This window comes from Nothobranchius furzeri, chromosome 15, assembly GCF_043380555.1.
Source record: "Nothobranchius furzeri strain GRZ-AD chromosome 15, NfurGRZ-RIMD1, whole genome shotgun sequence".
Taxonomy (NCBI): domain Eukaryota; kingdom Metazoa; phylum Chordata; class Actinopteri; order Cyprinodontiformes; family Nothobranchiidae; genus Nothobranchius; species Nothobranchius furzeri.
Window position 1 is genome coordinate 53,178,223 of NC_091755.1, and position 22,253 is coordinate 53,200,475.

Consider the following 22,253-nt stretch of genomic DNA (forward strand, 5'->3'; position numbering starts at 1 on the left):
TTGTGATTTCAACACTTTTACTCAATTTCATAACATTTGGTGACTTTTGAACAAAAATAAACCAAAATCTCAATCCTGAACCTTTTCTTGTTGACCGCCCCTGGCCTACAATCGATCTTTCCTCCTGTACCTGAGGTGTGTGTGTGTGTGTGTGTGTGTGTGTGTGTGTGTGTGTGTGTGTGTGTGTGCGTGCGTGCGTGCGTGCGCGCGCGCTCGAATGGGCATGCTTCTGTGTACCTGCATGCATGTGTGTACATATGGATGTGTCTCTGTGTGTGTGTGTGCGCACATGCTTGTGCGTACCTGCATGCGTGTGTGTGTGTGTGCACATGCTTGTGCGTACTTGTGTGTGTGTGTGTGTGTGCACATGTGCATGCTTGTGCGTACCTGCATGCATATGTGTACATATGGATTTGTGTGTGTGTGCACGCACATGCTTGTGCGTACCTGCATGCATGTGTGTGTGTGTGTGTGTGTGTGTGTGCACATGCTTGTGCGTACCTGTGTGTGTATGTGTGTGTGTGCACATGCATGTACGCACAAGCATGTGCACACACACACACATGCATGCAGGTACGCACAAGCATGTGCACACACACACACACACACACATGCTTGTGCGTACCTGCGTGCATGTGTGTGTGTGTGTGTGTGTGTGTGTGTGCACATGCTTGTTCGTACCTGTGTGTGTATGTGTGTGTGTGTGTGCACATGCTTGTGCGTACCTGCATGCATGTGTGTGTGTGTGCACATGCTTGTGCGTACATGCATGTGTGTGCGTGTGTGCGTGTGTGTGTGTGTGTGTTACAATATATTACTCATTGAAAACAAACCTCCAGCCAGACAAGTTCAAACACACCACCCCTCCCGTCTACTCTGATAGCATGTCGCTAACAGACAATGTCCGACTTCTTCTCCTTTCTGAGCCGAGTGACACCGAGCCCGAGTGGACTTGGTGACCCCACAGAGAGGTGTGTTTGTGTATTTACACTGAACAAAAAGACCAGGAAGTGGCGGGATAGATGAAAGAGAAAACTGAAACTTTGTCCCTCAAAGTGAAAGATGCAGATTTAAGTAGGGGGGTGGACGAGCGGATGTGGATGACAGGTGATTGTGTCAGCAGGCAGGATGGGCAAGCCCGTCATCTGTCTGTCTGTCTGTCAAGAGATGCTGGCTGATCATCACACCTGGTGGGAGTGCTGGAGTAAGAGTTTGTGATTTTGGCGTCTCGTTCAGCTGACACGGCTCAAGTTATCACAGGTATATGTGTGTGTTTTCTTTTCGCGTGTGTTCCCTGTCAGAACAAGCACATACAAGCGGCGGGGTGGATTTTCTCATTTGATTGGTTGCCAGATCCTCCCTAAACTCAACCTGCCCTAACAGATCAGAGGCACTTGTAATTATAACACATCCCTGCCTCTCCGAGCCTCCAGACATACCACAAACGTGACTTCAGATGGACCTTTTTTTGGCAGCCGTGGACCCCGGCCTTGCGTGTTTGCATCGAGTACAGATCATGCTACAGATGCGTTGCTAAGCGTGGAAGGCAGCTGGGAGCATTAGGAAGAAAGTGAGATGCAAAACGGCGGGGAGTCACTGAAGGGAGGAGAGAACAGAACAACCAGCTGTTTTCCATGGTGGTCAAAACGCTGAGTGTAAAAGTAGATGGTGATGGATCATAAAATAGAGCAGATCTATGAAAATCTGATGTTGTGCTAGCTGTGTCTGGCTCGGATCGTGTTTGTGGAAGTGTGAGAAATGCCTGCTCTCCTTCCCACAAGCTGCATGAGTGGAGCCGGCGCTCGGAGGACTCTGACATGGATGAGTCACAGCCACTGACCTTTTTCATGTGGTTTCTGAATAAGTGGAGCTCCAGTGCTCCTTGGTTTATGGCGAGCAGCGGAGCCTCTTCGAGCACTTCTAGCCATTGAATTGAAAGTCCTTTTGCGCAGAACAAAAGAGCACATGGGGGCAAACCGAGGCTGTGAAGGGAATGTTTGGATGAACTTTTGAGGGACAAAGCACAATTTTAGCTCTCAGTCTTTCTCTTTAAATGTTCTGGAGGCTTCCAGCGGAGTCCTTCCTGAGGGGCTTCAGCCTCATTAGTCAGACCTTTTGTGCCGGTCAAACACTCATAAAACAACCTCTCAGCCAACTTTAGAAACCAATGCAAACGATGTTAGCTCCTGATCTGTTTGAAATATAAGTTATTTAAATAAATGGAGCTCATTTTTCCAATCACCAACACAATATGAGCATTGTTCGAGCATCCATGGAGAAAACGTCCATGGAACCAGTTTGAACCAGAGGCTCTGTGACATTTTACTGGAAACTTGCAGTGGGTGTTGGCCTCACCCTTACGGAGACTCAGTGTTTGTTGATTATCTCAAAACAGATGTTCTAATGATCGAGACGAGCTCTAGTCGCACCCCGATTTTGCTCCGAGACAGCGAGCAGACTCAGGAGCTTCTGTCCCAACTAAAATACACACTTTGATTTATTGTGTGAAAACAGAATCCTGCCCCGAATCACTTGTGTTTAACACAACATTTTGAATTTGTTTAGTGAAAGATGAGATTAGATCGAATTCCTTGGAGGATTCCAGGAAAACCTCGAAACTTCGGCATCTTAAAGAGCTGCTGCTTGCTCAAGAAAACGGACCAACAAGTGTTGAAACATGAAACCATTTACAGTTTAAACCATAGGAAACGCTTTTATGCAGCTCAGCAAACAAGCCCCGCCATGCAGAGGGCGCTGAGACAGGAAAGCACCACTGACGCACGACCGGAGGTGCGAGTCGCTCAGGAAAGCCGTGGGTGCTTTTCTGCACATCCCATTGATGGGAATTCCCTCCTTGCATGTATTTTTAGTTTAACTGATGATCTGTGTGTCAGAATTCCCCAAACAGGCTGCGAAGATTCTTCCCGGTTGCACAGAACACTTGAGCCACTCGACTGAAAGGTTTAAATGCTGATTATTTGGCACATATTCAGGATCCTGTTGGATCCATTCCTCACTCTCGTTTCCCTGTCGGATCACACTTTTTCTTGTCCGGTGTTTCAACAGCTTTTTTAAAAGAATGGAATAGGCCCAAGAATGTAATTTTCATTTTAGAAGTGTGTGTGTGTGTGTGTGTGTTGGGGGGGGGGGGGATTTTACAGTATGCTCTAATGGGAAACGGGCTTCAACACAAACGGTTGTTGTCGGCTTGGTCCTAGAGCTCAACCAGTGTCAATTTAATATAGCGTGATATTGTTTTTGGATGGTAAAAAGTGCAGGGGTCAAAACTTGACTTTGGAAAAAGTGGGGGGGACATGTCCCCCCCCCCAAAAAAAATTACATCCATGAGTAGGCCTACTAATGGTCATAAAGGTTTTGCTGCCTCTGTTTCTATGATGGCAGGTTGTATCAACTCTAAAGTGTCATTAACAGCGGCGTGTCCAGATCTTTTAAAATGGGGTGACTCGGGTGAAGCACAATTTTGTTCATGGGTGGCACCAATGGTTATGCTTTTTTTGTTTTACCCCCAAGCCTTTTGTGGACAATGAAAAGCCTATTTAAAGGTAAATTAGTGTGGTGGCACCTGGGGTGGCCAATCAGATTCCAAGGGTGGCATGTGCTACCCCAGGCCACTCCCTGGACACGCCCCTGGTCATTAAAGCGATCAGATGATTTGGTTTTGCATTAGATTGCAAAGCATTTCAATAAAAGTCATCTTAACCCTTTGATACATGAATTATGAAATCTTCAACCATGATTTTAAAAAAATAATTCATCTTTAGGTGTGAATGAAACAAATTTCAACTAATAATTTTGTAACACTTAATAATAATTTATTACATGTCCACCTCGGTGGACAGCGCACATTCTGAACATGAAATATGTTGGCTTGACTTACTGAAGTCCAAATGGAGCGGCTCAGATGCAATAAAGTCAACAGCTGTGCTTGATAGCAAATAAAATAAATAAAAACTATTTTGAGTACCTGTCCACCGTAGTGACCATTATGCATCAAAGGGTTAATCCCCAAGCAGAAATATTTCTTCTGCATTTGTGAAGAAGGCCCCATTTGGTCATTAAGGAGCGCTGTGTCAGAAGGACGTCGTAAGAACAGAGCGGTTTGGAGAACAAGAGAGCAAACTTGAAATCTAATCCCACTTGTGATCAACCCGTAAGAAGCAGGTGGACCAACCAAAATCCCACGATATCAGCCAAATTCCAAGCATTGATGAAGAAAAATGAGCTCCTATCAGTCAGGATTTGGGCCAGAAGCTGACTGACAGCATTCCAGAGTGGATTCCAGAGGTCTTACGGAAGAAAGGCCTACTCTACAAATGGTAAAAGGCTTTGGAACGCGTGAAAAACCTTGTAATTACACGTCTGTAGACCACAGAACCATCTGACAATAAGATCTGGAATCACAGAAGCAGCCAACTTTGTGAAAAACAGTAATTTTGTCATTCTCACAACTTTTACACACAGCTGTGTGCACTGGAGCAACACATGTACTGCATTTTCTCAAATGAGACAAAAAGAAACCGTTTAGTTGCAAACCACATTTTGAACACCATGAACTGTCAGAAAGGAGAAAAACATTTTCAAACGTGGATCTGAGGAATTCTCTCAATAGTGGCATTCCGATCTGCAGCCAAATTCTAAATAGGTAATTACTACCAGGCTCCTATTACGAGCTGCAAGAGCAGGTTGTTCATCAGACTGCTCACGCTTTAAACCTTACCCAAAGGAAGCCTTTTTGTCTCGGCGTAAATGTTATGACTCTTCCCTTTCCTCAGTGACAGCTCACTGTTTTGTGGCCTCTCCTCCCCTGTCCCACGCAGTTTCCTGCTCTGTTTCACTTTTTCTTTCCTGAAAACACTTCTAACTGCCATCCCTGCAAAAGTACGGTATGCAGAAATGAGATGCAACAGATCAGCGCTCGGTTGCATCAGCTTTATTTTTGCTTTCATGACAGTGGAGACGTCTTGGAAACAGCTGGAAATGTCAGTGGATTTCAGCGCTGTGTCAAATGCTGAGACGGGTTACAGTTATCTGAAGCAGATCAGTCGTTCGGTCGGCCGTTGCACAAGCAGCACAATGCCTGACGGGGTGAAATATGGAGGGAATTGTGCTTGTGTGTATGTGTGTGTGCTCATCTGTGCACATTGAGCTTTTTACTGCTTTCATACAGATGCACGAGTTGCTCCAGCAGGGGGGTATGCTGTCTGTGTCTAACAAACTTCCAGATGGCCAGAGGGGAAAAAGAAAGGGGACAAAAACTCCCAAATGTAGCAACATCCCAGACAGCGACCGCACGCTCCAGGAGCCAGAAAACGTACATGTGAAAGCTTGTTTAGCTGGAGGGGAGGTGCATAAAACCCACAGAAAAATGAATGTTGCATGGTCATTGTTCAGTAGCAGCAGGCTGGAAATGGATCCAAACCGAGCAGGGGAATCCACAATTCAGTTTTCAGCAGCACAGCACAGAGCCAGAACCTTTATTGATGGGTCATAGGCATAAATTTCATAAAATCTCTTGTTTGTCTGAACAAAAATTGGACAAATGTTGAGTCGCCACCCATGTATAATTACACGCTTGTACTTGCCTCCCATCCTATCCTACTGTAGACGATTACAATGAAGTATAGCTCACACAAATCAGCCACAATGCTTCCAGATCACAGGGTGCTCTGATACTCCATCTGTTATTTGCACAGGGTGTGTTTATTGCGAGCGTCTCACTGGGATAATAGAAGTATTTGGACGAGATGCATCACAGAGGAACTGAGACTTTTTGTCTTGTCCCACATGCATTCTTCCATCCTCTTCCATCCATTTATCTTTTCCCACAAACTTTTTGTTTGTGTGTCCTCCCCACCCCTACGTGCACACAACCAAACACGGACTGTATTAATAGTTTCCATGCTGACTCATCCAGCTAGGGCTGAGTTCAGGCCGACGTGCTCCTCGTGTAAGTTCTGGATGAGTGGTTGACAGGAAAGGCTGCAGGCGTGTTTACCCTTTTCTGCACAAGGACAGTGTTCTGTATAATTGCAGAATTTCACTCACGCTGGTTTGAATTCTGAAAGTTTATTTTGGTCAGCTTGTGGCAAATTCTTTTGTTAGTCAAACTTAAAGTACCAGTAAATGTTCCTGCTTCACCCTCCTACTGGTTGAAAGCTGAATTACAACTGTTCTAAACAAACCGTCACTCTGGTTTTAGCTCTTCGCTTCCAAAAATGTTACCCTCTTACTTTTAACTCCAGGCTCCGCCATTATGCCAAAAAGATAACAGAAGAATAAAAAGAAGAAATTAGTTATTTATTGACAAACTGAAAATGCTAACTGCTAGCTAGCCTTTATATAAGGCAACGGCAGGGTAAACCGTTCCCCCTTGTGCACCTACCCATTCCACAGAACTGTTTAGTGCGGTATCTGGTCAGCAGAGGGCTGCAGAGCCAAGGTGACGTAGGTAAAGTTTCTACCTACAGAATCACTGAAACCCACTTTTAAATGAATAGTTGAAAGTGTTAAAACTGTTAGTGCAAGTTGTAAATGCATATTTCCCCCCTAAGTAAAAGTTTGTCTGTTGCCATATTCATCAGAGTTAGATAAGTGCAAATAAACATTTAATAACCAGCCCAATCATTCTCCTAATCTGGGAGTATTCGGTTAGCTTTAGCTTAGCATAAATAATGTAAGTAAATGGTAATAGCTAGCATTTCATCTGAGAAAGTCATTATGGTTTAATAATAATCTCATTTTTTCTTGATGACCTCAATAATCATATTTACTGCAAATTAAAATCATAGAAAACAGGAAGGAATTACAGGAGCTGGTTTAGACTTGGCAACATTACGACAAACTGCCGCTGTAAGCTGCTGCTGCAGGACGTAAGGATATCACGTAGCAGCATGACGTCTGGCAGACATTGTCACTTCCAGTTTTACTCTAACGTTTACAAAATTTCACCCTAATGGCAATAAATGCTGTGTCATTTTCTGGGCACCTTGCAGCGGCGTTTTGCACCAGCGGCTAAGAGCGTTGCTTTGTCGTAATAAAATCCCAAGCCTTAATCGGCTCCTGTAATTATTTTGTGTTGCTTGTTGTTTTCATTTGCAGTTGATGTGATTATTGAGGTCACCAAGAATAATTACGATCAATACTGAGCAATTTTCATGACTTTTCACTCAAAATGCTAGCAGTTACCATTCACTTCCATTGTTTATGCTAAGCTAATGGAATACTGACAGATGAAGAATGACTGGGCTGGATAGAAAACGCCTTTCTTCACTTATCTAACTCTGGGGAACATGGCAACAGACCAAATTTCACTTAGAGGTGGAATATCCCTTTAAATGATACAGAAGGAGGAATAAAACTGTTGCAGGGTTAGGGTTAACGGTCTAAACCGGCGACGGTGGCACAGGAGTTAAGTGCTCGCCCCGTAATCGGAAGGTTGCAGGTTCGAGCCCCGCTCAGTCTGTCGCTGTCGTTGTGTCCTTGGGCAAGACACTTAACCCACGTTGCCTGCTGGTGGTGGTCGGAGGGACCGGTGGCGCCAGTGCTCGGCAGCCTCGCCTCTGTCAGTGCGCCCCAGGGCAGCTGTGGCTACATTGTAGCTCATCCCCACCAGTGTGTGAATGTGTGTGTGAATGGGTGAATGACTGATTGTGTTGTAAAGCGCCTTGGGGGGTTTCAAGAACTCTAGAAGGCGCTTTATCAAATACAGGCCATTTACCATTTTACCATTTTAAACAAGCAGGTCGATTTAGGTGGTTTATTTATTGCAGCGAGGCACAAACCAGATTCTTGAGCTGTGGAAAAAACAACACACGCTGACTCTTCATCCATCCAGCCATCTAATTCATCTGTTTTCTTCTGCTCAGGTCCAGCTCCGAGGAAATCCCACATGGATCTGACCTCGGATCTGGTCATCAAAACCTCCTCTGTCTGAGGTAGAGACTCACTTCCAGAGGCAACATTTTCTCTAGTCAAGATCTGTGATCTTATATTTGGCGGTTCCTTTTCAGATTTAGATCTTCCTGTCTTTGTTTTGTCGTTCTTGTTGATTTGTACACAGACCAGCGGTTTCCAACCCGTTTTTCCATGAGGACCCCCTTATCCTGTATGCCTGAGACAAGCCAGGGCTCCCGACTCTCGTTCCTACCCGCATACACCTACCTCAGTCTTTGACAGATTCTGTGCACAAAATGAATCCCCATAAATAAATAATGAATAACATTCATCGTGGATTTCTCTTCAATCTTTAGCATGGATGCACATTCTGCCATCTACAAAGTGTGCACACTTTTAGGATGTAGACAGCGTTTTGGCTTTTAGAATTTCAGGATTTTTATTTTATTTCTATATTTGGTAGTATTTTAGCATTCTGTCAGTAATTAAGTTTGACTTTGCTTTAGATGTTTCTTCTGACATGCTTCTTCACCTACAAAACATCTGGACTTCCTCCTGAACCTTCAATGACATTTGATGAAAAGTACAACTTTCTGTGTTCCCAAAAGTACATTTCAACACATTTTTATATAACGAAGTAATTATTTTTATGAAGCTTTATATCCAACAGGTCTTTTAACAGTTTATTTCTCCATCTCAGTCTGTGACTCATCTTGTAAAACTTAGGCAAAAGATGCAAAGTGAGGATTTATTTCCTGATTTTAGACGTTCAGCGTCTGCTTTTGGAGAGAAAACTGAAACTGGTTAGTGAGCCTATTCTGAGTTACTGGGAAGACTGGAGAAAAGGGAGGAGGGAGAAGCTTCTCCATGTCAAGTACAAGAAACCAGCCGGAAGTTTTTACAACACAGCCTTCAAAATAAAAGCCCCAGATAGTTTACAGGCAGATCAATGCAGAATCCTTGCCAAAACACTTAGTATTTTACCTCATTGTAATTAAAATACAAAATCAATTATCAGAAATATTGAATCCTTATATATTTTTTCTGAATTAGTTTGGAATTTTGAAAATCGGTCTCACTCCTGCAGAAGACGAGGATTTTAGGGCCACTGGAAAAAAATAAAAGAAAAAGAATTCTGACTTTTTGACTTCTGAGAAAAGTCAGAGTTATTATTTTTTTTCCAGGAGCTCAGATCCACTTCTGCACATTCCCACCTCAGAAATAGCGTTATTGTTTCTGTGTTTTTACCTTTTAATGTTGTATTTACTAAAACACAAATAGCATACAAAACAAATGGATACATGTGAGCTTTATTCTGTGGACAAAATTAGCATAAATTAAACAACTAAAACTTGTTTGCAGCACAAATGCTATTTTAAAGTATATTCTAGTTCTTGCTATGGTAAATAAAATGCACTAGGAGTACTGTGATTTCTTTGTAATTCATTATAAAATCCAATAAAGTGCATTTCATAAAGTTTGATGATTGCACACAGTTTATCGGTGTTTGTGATCTATTGTAAACCATTGACCTTCAGTACTGGACTCCTGATTCATCTTTTTTATTATAAGGTCTGAAAAGGTTGTCTGGGATTATTTGTAATATTGTCACAAATAAACTCGTTACCTTATAATAATCCAATATTTGACCATTTAGAGGGAAGACGTATTCATAATTTTGCAACTTGTTTCTTCCACAGCTGTTAGTTTATTCTGAAGGTTGAAAGAAAACTGGTCCGCATAAAATTCGTTCGCTTTCCCTTTTGTGCCCTGAGCGAGGGAGAAGCGCGTTTGCGTTCCAACTTTGCGCACTCGCCCTGGAGTTTCTCTCTCGGCTTTTAATTGAAACCTCCGGAGTTTTTGCGCCTGGCGGATCTTGCGCAGCGCGGCGGAAAGATAAGAAGACAAATGAAAAGGCGCGCTGGATGGAACTCGCGTAAATTACGCGTCTGGCAGTGATTTACTGACAGGGAGTGTGCTGCTCCGGGCTGCGGTGAATATATGGTTGACCCTGGAAGCCATACGATTTGTGATATATTCTGCTTCAGTGGAGTTGAATCCTATTTGTGATGGATAGCTACATATTGACGTGGATGGTGACGTGCGCGCTCCTGCGCCTCTCGGTTACGCAGAGCTCCGCACCTGAGGGAGGTAAGCATCAGGATACCAGTTTCGGATATTTTGCAAAAAATAATGAAAGCTAAGGGACTTGATCATATCAATTTAATTAAAACTCGGCATTTAATAAAGTTTAATAAAAAAATTATAATTCACCTTTAACGCAGTTTAAAAAAAGTTGGAAGTCTCTGTTGCCATTAGATGTAATTAATTTGCCTTTAGGGGGAATAAAAAGTCTGTGGATCAGGGTGGGGTTCTCTTTATGAAAATGGCAGGTATCCAAATTGCCAGGTGATGAAATCTTGTTGCCCCAGGCTAGGGTTCCCAAAGCCGGGAGCATTCAGGGACCACCCAGGCATGACCTCAGGTGCTTCTTATATAAAAGGGTCTCAGATTTGTATCAGCTGATGAAATCTCAAAGCTTTGTAGCAGTGGTTTTTCCACGAGGACAGCATGTCTCTAGATTTACAAGATAATATGTTTGTGAACTTGATTTATAACATCATAAAATTTAAGATCTGGCGTACTATTTCTGTTTTCTACAGCAAACAGCCCTCAACTGTTTTTAATGTTTTGCTTGCCTTTCCTCTTCGTGTTCTGCTAAAGGAGCCCAGATTTTTCAGAACAATTTAAATCAGCTGTTAAAGGTTGACACCAAATGCTTTCTGCTTTAAAAAAACGACGCACTTATCTCAAAGTTAAGAAACTAAAACATTTTTAGAAAAAACATTTCACTTATAATTATTAGTGTTTCAACATTTATTTTTTTTAGCATTTCAGAACACCTTAATTCACCCGTTGCTGTCTGAAGAAGCATCCACAAAAGCTATTGATAATCATGCCTTTCTCATAAATGGTGAACAGCAGCAACACATAATTATTTATTTGTTTATTTATTTGGTTTTAGAATAATGTCTTGATTAAAGAAGATGAATGAATGGTTGTCTAAAGTTATATTTGATACATTAAAGTGGGGTGGAGCTTTTTTTTGGAGGAGGGGGGGGGGGGGCAGTAATGTCCCAGAGGGGGCCTTGGCCACCTCTGGCTACCCCTTAGAGGTACCAATATCTGGAGCTTATATATTTTGTTTTTGCACATCTGTTCAGCAAAACCCATAACATCCATGATTTATTCAGTCATAATTATGTACTGTAACATTTAAAAGGTCTGCTCTTGTTTCACTAAAGCTTTTCACATCAAGAATAATAGTCCCTCTATAAATCTGACCTGTGTGTAATAACAGAGGCCTTCGTCACTCCCAAACTGTGAAGCCTCCATAGAAATAAAACCCAACCGCCACAGAGGTGGAGGTGGAAAGCTGTGATAAGGCGCAGCCTCTTGGTTCTAAAGTCCAACAGAGATGTAAAGAATTCTTCAGATGGATGGAGACAAAAGTGTGTGTGTGTGTGTGTGTGTGTGTGTGTGTGTGTGTGTGTGTGTGTGTGTGTGTGTGTGATTTATGTGCGTAGGCTGCGCTGCTTTCTCAGCTTTCATCACTCCAGAGGAATCCAAGGAAAATGAGAATTTTAAGCTTGTGTGAGCGTTGCAGTGGAATCTAGCGGCAGCCGAAAGTTATTTCCCGCTTTCGCCGTCCTTTGCAAGTTTATTTGTCTTCTCTCCTGCTTGAGATCTTAACAGCAGAGCATTTTCTTTCTGCTGAGTTCACAATCTGATAATCTCCTGGCAAAATATCTTTTTAGATGTTGTCTCTGTTCCTGCAGCTTCTTGTGTCTCTGCACTGAAATTGACTATCGAGCATTCCTCCTTGCCTCTCATATGGAACTGCCCCCCCACCCTCCCAAACTCACACACACACTTTGCGCCATTTAGTGTCTTTTATTTCCCCATGGACCACCTCCTTTCTTCACCCCCACCTCCACTGTTACTACTGTTTTTCTTCTTGTTCTGTCCTGATTTTTTTTTCATTTTGTTTATTTTCTGATCGTGTTCTGATAAACGTAAAACTGGTTTGGCTCGTTGCCAGAAGACCTTTAATGTGCTGCTAGCTCTAAACTGATTATGAAGTGTGGTTGCTGAGTTTGTTTCTGGGTTGTTTTTTTTAACTGTAATTGCCTGGATTTGCTTCATACTTTCTTCTGCTGTGGCTTTCATGCTGACATGAACTCTATATATTATAATCACTGCAAGACAGTGTTTTTCCAAGAAAGTGGGTGGTGAGAAGGAGGGTGTGTGGAAGAGACCTGTGGAAAAAATTGCAGGAGTAAAGAGGAATTCCAGAGGAAGTTTTATTCAGTCCCAGATGAGCTTAAAAAGCCAGTATGTTATTTTTTGTTACTATTGACTGTTTTATTGTTTTTTGCTCCGCAGTGCTGAACTGCTGCGAGGGTGACGTCCTCTTTTTAGTGGATTCTTCTGGGAGCGTGACGTCCTATGAGCATTCCCGCATGCTTTCCTTCCTGTCTAAGCTCCTCCTCCCCTTCTCCTTAGGGAAGGAACAGGTGAGGGTGGGACTCCTGCAGGTGGGCACCAGACCACGCCTTGAATTTGGCTTTAACAGATATATTACCCAAAACGGCCTCCAGGGAGCTTTGAAAAACATCAGACCCCTCAGAGGGGACACAAACACTGTGGACGCCATCAAATTAGCAAAAGAATTGGTGCTGCGACCCGGATCACAGGATGGGGCTCGATTAGGGCTCCCCAGAGTGCTAGTGTGGTTGACTGATGGGATAAAACCAGGAGATGTGACTGGACCAATGGCTGAGCTACGAGAGGAAGGCGTGGCAGTGCTAGTGGTTTCCACTGGGCACAGCAACTATAAGGTGCTAAGGGAGGTGGTGACCCCCCCTGTGGAAAGTCACCTGCACTTTGTGGATATTGATGACATGGACATCATCACAGATGACCTGCGGGATGCCATAATAGGTGAGCTTGATAAGGACCGTCTCTGTAGGGGTGTAACAGTCTGTAAACTTCCTATTTGAAGATTTGTGTCGTTTCTCATCACATGTAGAAAGTTTCACTGATATGTTTAAAGCAGCACCAAAGTTTTCTACTTCTCCCTTCTACTGGCTAAAAGTGGAATTACAAAAACCTTGTCATTGCTTGCTGTAGCTAGCGCTAACCACAAGCTAATGCTAGCACAAACCAATTACAAAAATAAGTCACGAAGTTAAAAGATTCACATTGTTGGACAAATATTAACTCTTACAAGTCCAGTATAACAAAGCCAGGTCACCATCAGTTCGTGATTTTTGTAGCCTCCTTTAGCTACCTCAAACGAGTGTAGGCTGCACCGATGTTCACTCTGCTTTTAGCTCTTTGCTTCACCTCCAAAAACATTACTCTCACGTTCACTTCCAGGCTCTGCCATGATGTCATCAAAAAGCAAAATGTTTGCTTTTTATTGACAGTTGACAAACTGAAAAAACAAACTGCTAGCCTGTGTATTCGCTACCAGCACAGTAAACAGCTATCACCATAAAGCAGGTGGAGACCTCCCCCTAGTGCACCTACCCATGCCACAAAACTATTAAGCGTAGTTTCTGGTCAGCAGAAGGCTACGGAGTGCTATCCAATGGAAACTTGGTTTTCCTTCAATAATCACCGAAACCAGTTTGAAAGCGATGGCTTCAAGTGTTAAAAACTCTTTAGTCCTGCTTTAACAACAAGAGAAAACGATTTACATATAGATGAAAATATCTGGCTCTGGCGTTTATTCTATCCAGTCACCATCAGCCCGTGAACCGGCCAGATGTATTGCACCCCTCCGTGCTCCCCCTTATTTCCACTCCTGCTCCTCAAGAGTGTTTCTAATGTCAGGACACCGAGAGAGCCTGTAAGCATGTGAAACGTGATAGGCCGATCTATTAATGGATTAATGATTCAACATCCCTTTCTTCATCCTCCAACACCATCCCAGACATGATACATTTATATATATTTATAAATTCAGACTGGGCAGTTTGCTCCTTGCTCAGACTGGATTAGATAACTGCCATAAAACTCCAGAGAGGCCCTTCACATGGCATGAAGTGCATCTGTAAGACGCAATGCACTGTTTAAAAACAGTCTGTGTAGTCCTTGGTGAATGCCCATAGATCCAATCACAGATATCAATACCTCTGAGGCATTGGGTATTTTGTTGCAGGGCCTCACTTGGTTTGCTATTTAAAGTTGTCTCATTACAGGGTTATGAATGCATTTAGAAAGCTAAGTCTGGCCGCAGGTCGCCGTCTGCCATCGGCATCAGCTTAGCTGTCTGCCTTGCCTTCCATCCTTGTTGACATCTTCTTAAATTACGTTCTACAAAACTTGTTTCTTTACTGTTGTGTAGGTTTTACTGCAAACTTAACGTTTCTCCTCTTTGTCCCGTCTCTTAACAGAAATTATCCGAGCTGAGCGCATCCAAGTCCGAGACATCACCACCACAGCTGCCACTCTCCAGTGGCGCCCCGTTCTGTCCGGTTTGAAGGGTTACTATGAGATCCAGTTTGGTCAGGCTCCGACCCCGGGGGCAGGGGGTGGTGGAAGTGGATCCGGGACCAGTCCGAGCACCGGTGGGAGTCAGTATCAGAGGCTCACTCAGCCTGCGGACTCTAACAGCATCAGGCTGACTGACTTGAAGCCTGACACCACCTATACCGCCAAACTGACTCCAGATTCTAACCAAGTAGAATTTAACTCATTATTTGTCACTTTCAAAACAAAGCCAGGTCAGTTTGTTTGTTATGCCCTCCTAAATGTCTCCATAATGTTGAATTATTTTGAAAAAAGGAACTAGAAAATTACACCACTGTAGAAAGAAAGAGTTAAACACCTCCTACTTCCTTGCATTTCTTCTTGTGTCCACACTCCAGAGGTTGCAAGCCCAGCTGTGATAACCGTCTCAGAGTCTGGGAAAACCAGTGTTCGAGTGAGCTGGGGTCCACTACAACCAGAGGTGGTAACAAGCTACCTCATAGAGTACTCCATCTTGCCTGGGGGCAAGCTCCATCAACGCACAGTGGGTCGAACGCATAACTCCACTCTGCTGACAGAGCTCCAACCGGGCACCACATACCTGGTCACAGTTACGGTCTGGTACGCCTCGGGAAAGCAGAAGGCCATGTCTGTCAAAGCGTGCACTCAAGAAGGTCAGACATGATCTGCTTACTGTTAAACGTTTTCTTTCATGAATCTTTGTTTTCCATTTCATAAACTTGAGATGATTTATTCCAATTTTACTTCAGTCCAACATCTTTAAGCCCTTGTTCACAATTGTCACATATAAGCCTTCTGGCTTTAAAGCTTCCAGATGGATTAGTACCTTCATAAAAAACCTGCAAAATCTGTTGGAGGACCTTTAGGTGGCACGGGCCAATTGTATTTCTTTAGTGCCTTAATGTTGTTATATAATGAAATAATAAAATAATAGTTGTTTTACTAATATTTGACAATAAATAGTTTAGTCCATCCATCCAGTTTAGGCTGCTTATCCGGGGTCGGGTTGTGGGGCCAGCAGCCTAAGTAGGGAGGTCCAGACTTCCCTTTCTCCTGCTACTTGGGCCAGCTCCTCCAGGGGAACCCCAAGGCGTTCCCTGGCAAGCCGAGAGACATGGTCCATACAGAGATAAACGTTATTGTCTTTATCTTAGTGAATCTATAATTAATTCAACAGGTAAACTAGTAGTAGCACATCCCATGTCAAAGAAAGTAAACTGTCATAAGCAGAGGGAGAATGCTAAGTGGTTAGCAGCAGTGTGCTAGTCAATGGCCTCCTCCATGAGGCCACCACAGCTCGGCAGAACTCCACTGTTGCTTCTTCTGAGGAGAGAAACACTTAGAGAAAATAAAGTTAACAGCTGAAATAGCAGGAAATAATGCAGTTAAAGAGAAGTGGTAGAAGAAAGTAGTAGAGTGTGGAAAGTGGTCAGTGTGTCCTCCAGCAGTCTAAAGCGGCATGACCAGAGATAACTCTGGATAACCTAGCCTTTTAGATGGAGGCCTGTTGGAGGCAGGGCTAGGGAGAGCCGTCTTTACCGACTTTATTCTCCACCTCCCTCTACTCCCCCACTCATCCAGATCTGGGCTGACATCAGATCTTAACTATAGGCCCCATCAAATAAAAATGTTTGGGTGTCTTCCTCACGGACTAAAGCTGGGAGCTGGTTCCACAAGAGAGGAGCCTGATAGCTAAAAGATCTGCCTCCCATCCTTTTTTAAGACATTCTGGGAACACCAGCAAACCTGCAGTCTGAAAGCAAAGTGCTCTGTTAGGAACATATGGAACAATCAGGTCACTGATGTATGATGGAGGTTGATTGTTAAGAGCTTTATGTGTGAGAAGGAGGATCTTCACATCAGTTCTGAATTTAACAGCTGGAAGCAACGCCTTGCCTTCATGAATGGGTAGGTCTAACAAAAAAAATTGACTCATTGCCTAAATTCAAATGCAGAACAGGTTAGGATTGTAATTTTTACAGATCTCTAACAAACAAATATAATTCCTGAAAAGGGGGAAACTCTGGGTTTCTGCTTTAAGGGGTTAATATCAGGTCAGAGTAGGGTCCTGTTAAAGTTCTGTCCCAAAACTTGATGTTTATAGTCAATTTTATTTTTCCGTTTCTTTGATTAACTTCTCTGACATTTTCTTGTCCAGTGACTCCAGCCCTAGCAGACCTCCATCTGACCACTGTGGGGAGTGACTCGGTGAAGGTGGACTGGAGGGGCAGCGCGGATGGTTTGAAGGGCTACTGGCTCACATGGGAGGCACAGCAAAACGCAATCCCCAGCCAGCGCTCCTCCTTCTATTTGCCACCCGATTCTCTGACAACACGACTCGCACATCTCCCCCCCTCCGCGCGAGTGTGTGTGTCACCCATTTACCAGACAGCACGGGGAGAGGGACTCTGCTGCACAGCAGAATTTCATTCAAGTGAGTGAAGAGAGAGTTCAAATGCATTTTAAAACACTTTTTATTCGCCTTATTGGTCAAAGGCACCATGTAAAAATAATTTAAGTTCATGAAAGTTGAATGCGCTTCGTTCTTCTCTTCCCTTTAGATGCATTTGCATATGGCTACCAGTCATAGCAGCCGCTAACGGCACGTGCACCTTACCAAACATGGAGGTAGAATGATGAGAAGAATGCTGACTTCCATCCATAATTCTTTTGCATGCCTTTCCCCTCTGTGGACATTATCCAGAAGAGATTGTGGTTTGGCTCACCGAGCGCTCATGTGGAAGTCACAGACATTTCAGAACGCTGCGGGACAATATGGCCACATGTTGGCTGTTTAAGTTCTGCAACACAAAGTATTATCTGCTCTTCTGCGTTTGTTGTCACATCTGGGTTTCACCTGTTGCTTGTGTCAAATTCACCACTCCAAAGATTATTTTAATGTGTCGTGTCTCGTTTGCAGTTTCTAAGCAAGGCAAGCTGGGACTGTTGATGGGTTTTTTTTGGGCTTGTTTTGGAGAAAGGCTTCACAACACATGCTCACCATGTGTCCAATAACCCTGCTAACACAGACCATCTGACACCCATTTACTATAAATAATGTTGTAAACATATACTTATGTCCTGCGTCTCTTTACAGGATGTATTGAAAACTTATTTGTGTACACCAGAGCGGTCAACATTAAAACAAGTTTATGAACATCAGGAGCCTTCAATCTGACCAATCATGTGTTCTTATAGAGATTCTTTGTATAATACAGATGCTTGTAACTGAGAGTTATTGCTCTGATGAATATTAATCCATATTTTTATGTATGTATTGAGAATTATGTAATTAAGAGGATTAACACCTTGGAGTATCCACAGATGAACTGTTTACATTATAAGACCGTTACCAATTCACAGCTAATCTTTGCTGCCCCCTACTGTCATACTCGCTGTTTGTTGCTTTCTGTTGAAATCTGGCTGAAATCTATCACAAGCTTTCAATAAAACCAGTTAACATGTATGTTTGTTGTATGTGTGATTTTGGCCCTTGTCTTGTTTGGATGCCCCTGCATTAAAGCTGCAGTCTGGAGTTTTCAATCTTATCTTCTTTTTTTTTTGGTAAATCCGCCCGTCCCATAAAACCCCACAAAATTTGAATTAAGCGCTGCTCAGCATGGAAAAACTCAGTATTTTTTTTCACTAGAGGTGAAACATTTGTCTACCCTGCAATAAAAAAATTACACTGCAGATTTCACATTATTTTTTGTAGAGCATCCTTCAATGTTGTGGTATTTTCATCATATAACAGGCAGTTTTTCTGTCTCAAGGTTTTCCTCTGCAGTGCACAGCAGGGGAAGTAGAGAAAGAAAAAACCGTAGTTGGACTGAATGTCCATTTTTGCATAACTGTATTTGCATAAATATACAAAGTCCTGAGCAAACTTACATGCACCACCCAGATTGCCACCAGCTGGATCTACTAATTTGTATCCTAAATGCACAGTAAGTTTAAACTTCAAGAGAACACAAATATGTTCTTGAAGGGTTTATGTCACTGGAATCAAGATGGTTCAGATTTTCTTCCAACGAAGACCAGAAGCGAAACAGGTAAATTAATTCATAAATACAGATTTTAGAAAAAAGATCATTTTACATTTTTGACTCTCCCCGGCTTTTACCCCCAAACGTCCACCTCCAGGCACATTTGCTGTAACAAACATTAGGGGGCGTTTACCACCCGGTGTTGTGTCGGAAAATGTTTCCACGCTCGTCAAAGCATTCACGTCGTGGAAATGGACATTTTCGTTTAAAAAAATGTATGTAAACTTGAAATTAGACAAAAACAGGCTTTTGTCCTCCCTCACCCCCAGTATAAAATGCACATGTACTTACAATTGCTTGATTTATTTGTGCTAGCTAAAAATATGAATTTTATGGCATTCTTTTAGCATTCACCTCACACTCCACGTCACAAAAGTTTTTATCGCACAAGTTGATCTTAGATATTAGAATTATTTTCATATATTTTGTTTTAAGAAGTCATTTTGCCGCAAAAATACTTTGAAATATGCTTCATTCGATGGGGTTACTTTTTTCAGCACAACACCAAATTCTGTTTCCGTTAGCCAGTCAAACCCTGACATTGCGACGATGGAGGCTGTTTTGCTCTAGACCAGGTCACACATAAAGCACTACCTGTGAGTTTTTACAGCTCTGTTATGAAAACGTCTCCAACTGTTTCAGGTAAAAATAAAAATCAACTTACTTAGCTTGCAAACATACGCTACTATCTTTGTAAAGTTGGACAGACAGCGAGCTAATGTCAACGAAGAAGCTAACACAGCGAACCCTGCCTAGCTGGTAGCGAAGATTTAAGCACAGCGTATAATAAAATAAATTATGAGGGAACGCGTAGAGACACCTGTTTTGATCAGATATGACTGTTTGACACTTTCGGCAAACATTTTAGCAACCCAGCCGCTAACTTTAGGTAATGTTACTAGCAGGATGAGGAAGATGTTTTATGCTAGGTAACGCTAGCTAACACTACATCTAAAATCCGTTTCCTGGTCGTCATTCGTTTGCTTGTTAACATCCCCGTCGGTAGACTTCTTTAGCTACTCTAAACTTTCTGGACAATCGCACCCAATGGGTATTTTATGTTTTATGCGAATTTTACGTGAAAATGAGAACGAAACGTAAGCAATAGTCTAGTCTTTTTACTGTCAAATGGTTAATCTCAAAGTCATTTAACATTTTATTTTGTTCCATCGCTGTTATTGAGCTTGAATCGGAGTCTGTCGATTGGTTCACTATTATACTGTAATACTTTTCTCATATTTTGAGCTTGTATGTTAGGTGTGTGTAGCCACGCGAGATTGTATACAGAAACCTGTTAAACTAGTTTAAGTCTTTGTCAGCAGTGCAATGACATTTAAAAAAAAAAACTATTCCCTTTGCAAGTGTCTCAGCTGAATTGGTGCTAGAATTTGGACTAAATACCTAATTGATTAGCATTTTTTCTAGCTTAAAATTATATAAAGTAACCCTTTATTTGTGTGTCTGCAGGTGGGAGGCAGGAGGTGTGAGTAGAGAGCAACAGACATCAGCAGCATGTACTCCGAGTGGCGCTCGTTGCAGTTAGTGGTGCAAAGTGACCAGGGCCACCTCAGTGTTCTACACTCTTATCCCACCAGTGTGGGCACGGAGGTGGCAAATGCTGTGGTCAAGCCTTTGGGCACAGCTGTTAGCCCTGTCGCCACAGAGAACATCCTCAAAACCGATAAAGAGGTAAGACCGTGGGCCACAAATATACGCTGCAGTGATACCAATCTACCAAGCATCCACTACCATCTATAGGCCTGAAAACCATTCTTCAAATACTCCTGTTAGAGTATTAATATGTTTTATCCAAAGGCTATTTCTAGTTAATTTAATTATTTGTTAAATTACATATGAATTTAAAGGTGTTGAACACTGAATAATGATTTTTTTAAATTATTATTTCTGATTATAATCTATCACTCAGAGATTTTCATGCAGGCTGAACATGAAAATCGTCTCCTACACCTATGTCCTGCATTAGTTTCTGATTAGTTTTCTGAAAATAAATGGTGAAACTCTAGGATGTGAAAATCTTGACAGATCTATGTCACACTGTCCCTTAATGTTCATGGACTCACCCACCTTGACTCATGACGACAAAGGTTGCTGTTGGTTTAGCGTCCAGGAAACAGCAAACAACATCTTGCTTAGAAGAAGCTAACCATTAGCATTAGCAACTCCACCACATGGCAGGACTCTACCAGGCTCGTGTTTGTTGTGGAGATAAAACATCAATGTCGCAGAGCAAACTGAGTCAGTGTCACATTGCTGTTATCCAGTCAGAGGCAAGATGTCCAAAAATCAGGAAATAAAGAGTCCTGATCCTGCCATCTGAAGCTACTTTCTCCTCCAGCTGACTTGTACTTCCCGAGTCAGACACATCTGAGCCTCCCTCCACCTGAGTACACCTGAAGCCTAGTTTATACTTCTTCGTCTGTGTCAGTACGGAGACATGCAACGCCATTATTTGTCATCGCAGGGGCTCTCCAACAGGCTTGCAAGGACCAGTATGAAAGCAGTGGAGGCCACAAGCCTGTGATTGGTCAGAAAACTGCTTCCTTCCTTCGTCAACAGTACCACCATTCCCCCTAAAAAAAAAAAAGAGAGCCAAACATATCTAGTGGTAGACACAAAACAGATTGAAAAACTTCTTGTGGAAAAACTTTGACGATCTAAACGTTAATCTACCCGTGACTGAAGGAGTACAGAGATGTTCAGTAAACGTTTTATTCGTGTCAGGAAATCACAGGAAATGTGAATTTAGAGGTGGCGACTGGATGAAGAGGTGGAGGACAAATTTGTTTGTGTTAAAAAATCTCTGAAATATATAAACACACCAGAGACTTGACTGGCAGGATAACCCAGAAAAGCGCTACACCCCTCTGCTGTCCTGGAGGTAAACTGCTCAACAACACAAACACACCAACGGAGAAGTATAAAAGGAAAATGTCTCCGTCAACACTAGGGGTGTAACGGTCCGCAAAATTTGTACTCCGTTCGGTTCAGTGTTTTGAAGAGCTCATTTCAATACATTTTTGGTATATTATTATTGTATTTATTTATTTAAAATCTGAAGCGGCTCCTATAGTGAGCAGAACCAGGTGTCATCACAGGCCGCTGATCTAGCATGACGCCTACAATTATTTCACAGGTTATTTGCGCAGCTATGAGCGTCACGTTCATACAGACAAGTGTTGTTTGACTGTTGATGCTCGTGTTTTTATTCCTGCAGCGAGCCTTAAAAAGTCGCCTCACACCGCCCAGAGTTTCTTCTTTAAACTCGTATTAAATAACAAGCTTCCTCCACTCCTTGTTTTTTGTTGTAGGATGAAAACTTGACATCAATCGTCTCAGCGGGAAAGTTAAGCACACGTGTTTGTTTACGCATTGGCCGCCGCGTGCCTGCACAGTGTGAGAGAAGGAAGGGAGGGAGGGGCGTCTTTACGGGCTCCAGTCGCAGCGGCAGCCAGCTGGTTTGATCCGCTCTGAAAGGCGTTGATCAGAATTTGCAGATCACGTTTTGTAAATGGAGATCGGGCGCGTGTGCGGAAACTCGCCCAGGAACTTTTATCTGCTGCTCTTAAATCACGCAAATAAAACTTCATTATTTAACGGAAAAAACAAACCGAAACGGTACGCAAGTGGACCGAACCGAACAGGCCGAACCGGTTCAACACCTCTCCGCGAACCGTTACACCCCTAAAAAAGACAGACGTGTGTTTGTTTGTG

General features: G+C 42.8%; 2 protein-coding genes across 12 annotated transcripts in view; both read left to right on the top strand.

Moving 5' to 3' along the window:
• Positions 1 to 9,737: 9,737 nt before the first annotated feature.
• Positions 9,738 to 17,735, top strand: vwa1 (von Willebrand factor A domain containing 1). The gene is made up of 6 exons (XM_015968498.3): positions 9,738 to 10,065; positions 12,361 to 12,918; positions 14,379 to 14,708; positions 14,853 to 15,128; positions 16,634 to 16,909; positions 17,037 to 17,735. Exons 1-6 carry the CDS (start codon positions 9,984 to 9,986, stop codon positions 17,063 to 17,065), a joined length of 1,551 nt encoding a protein of 516 aa, XP_015823984.3. The 5' UTR covers positions 9,738 to 9,983; the 3' UTR covers positions 17,066 to 17,735.
• A 1,290-nt stretch (positions 17,736 to 19,025) lies between these two features.
• The window catches only part of ralgapb (Ral GTPase activating protein non-catalytic subunit beta), a 34,065-nt gene continuing 30,837 nt past the window's right edge, over positions 19,026 to 22,253 (top strand). For all 11 annotated transcript variants that reach the window (XM_070544999.1, XM_070545002.1, XM_015968491.3 and 8 more), the window contains exons 1-2: positions 19,026 to 19,163; positions 19,989 to 20,210. In XM_070544999.1, coding sequence (XP_070401100.1) covers positions 20,034 to 20,210 — 177 coding nt within the window. In that variant the 5' untranslated portion in view covers positions 19,026 to 19,163; positions 19,989 to 20,033. The remainder of the gene's footprint in view (positions 19,164 to 19,988; positions 20,211 to 22,253) is intronic.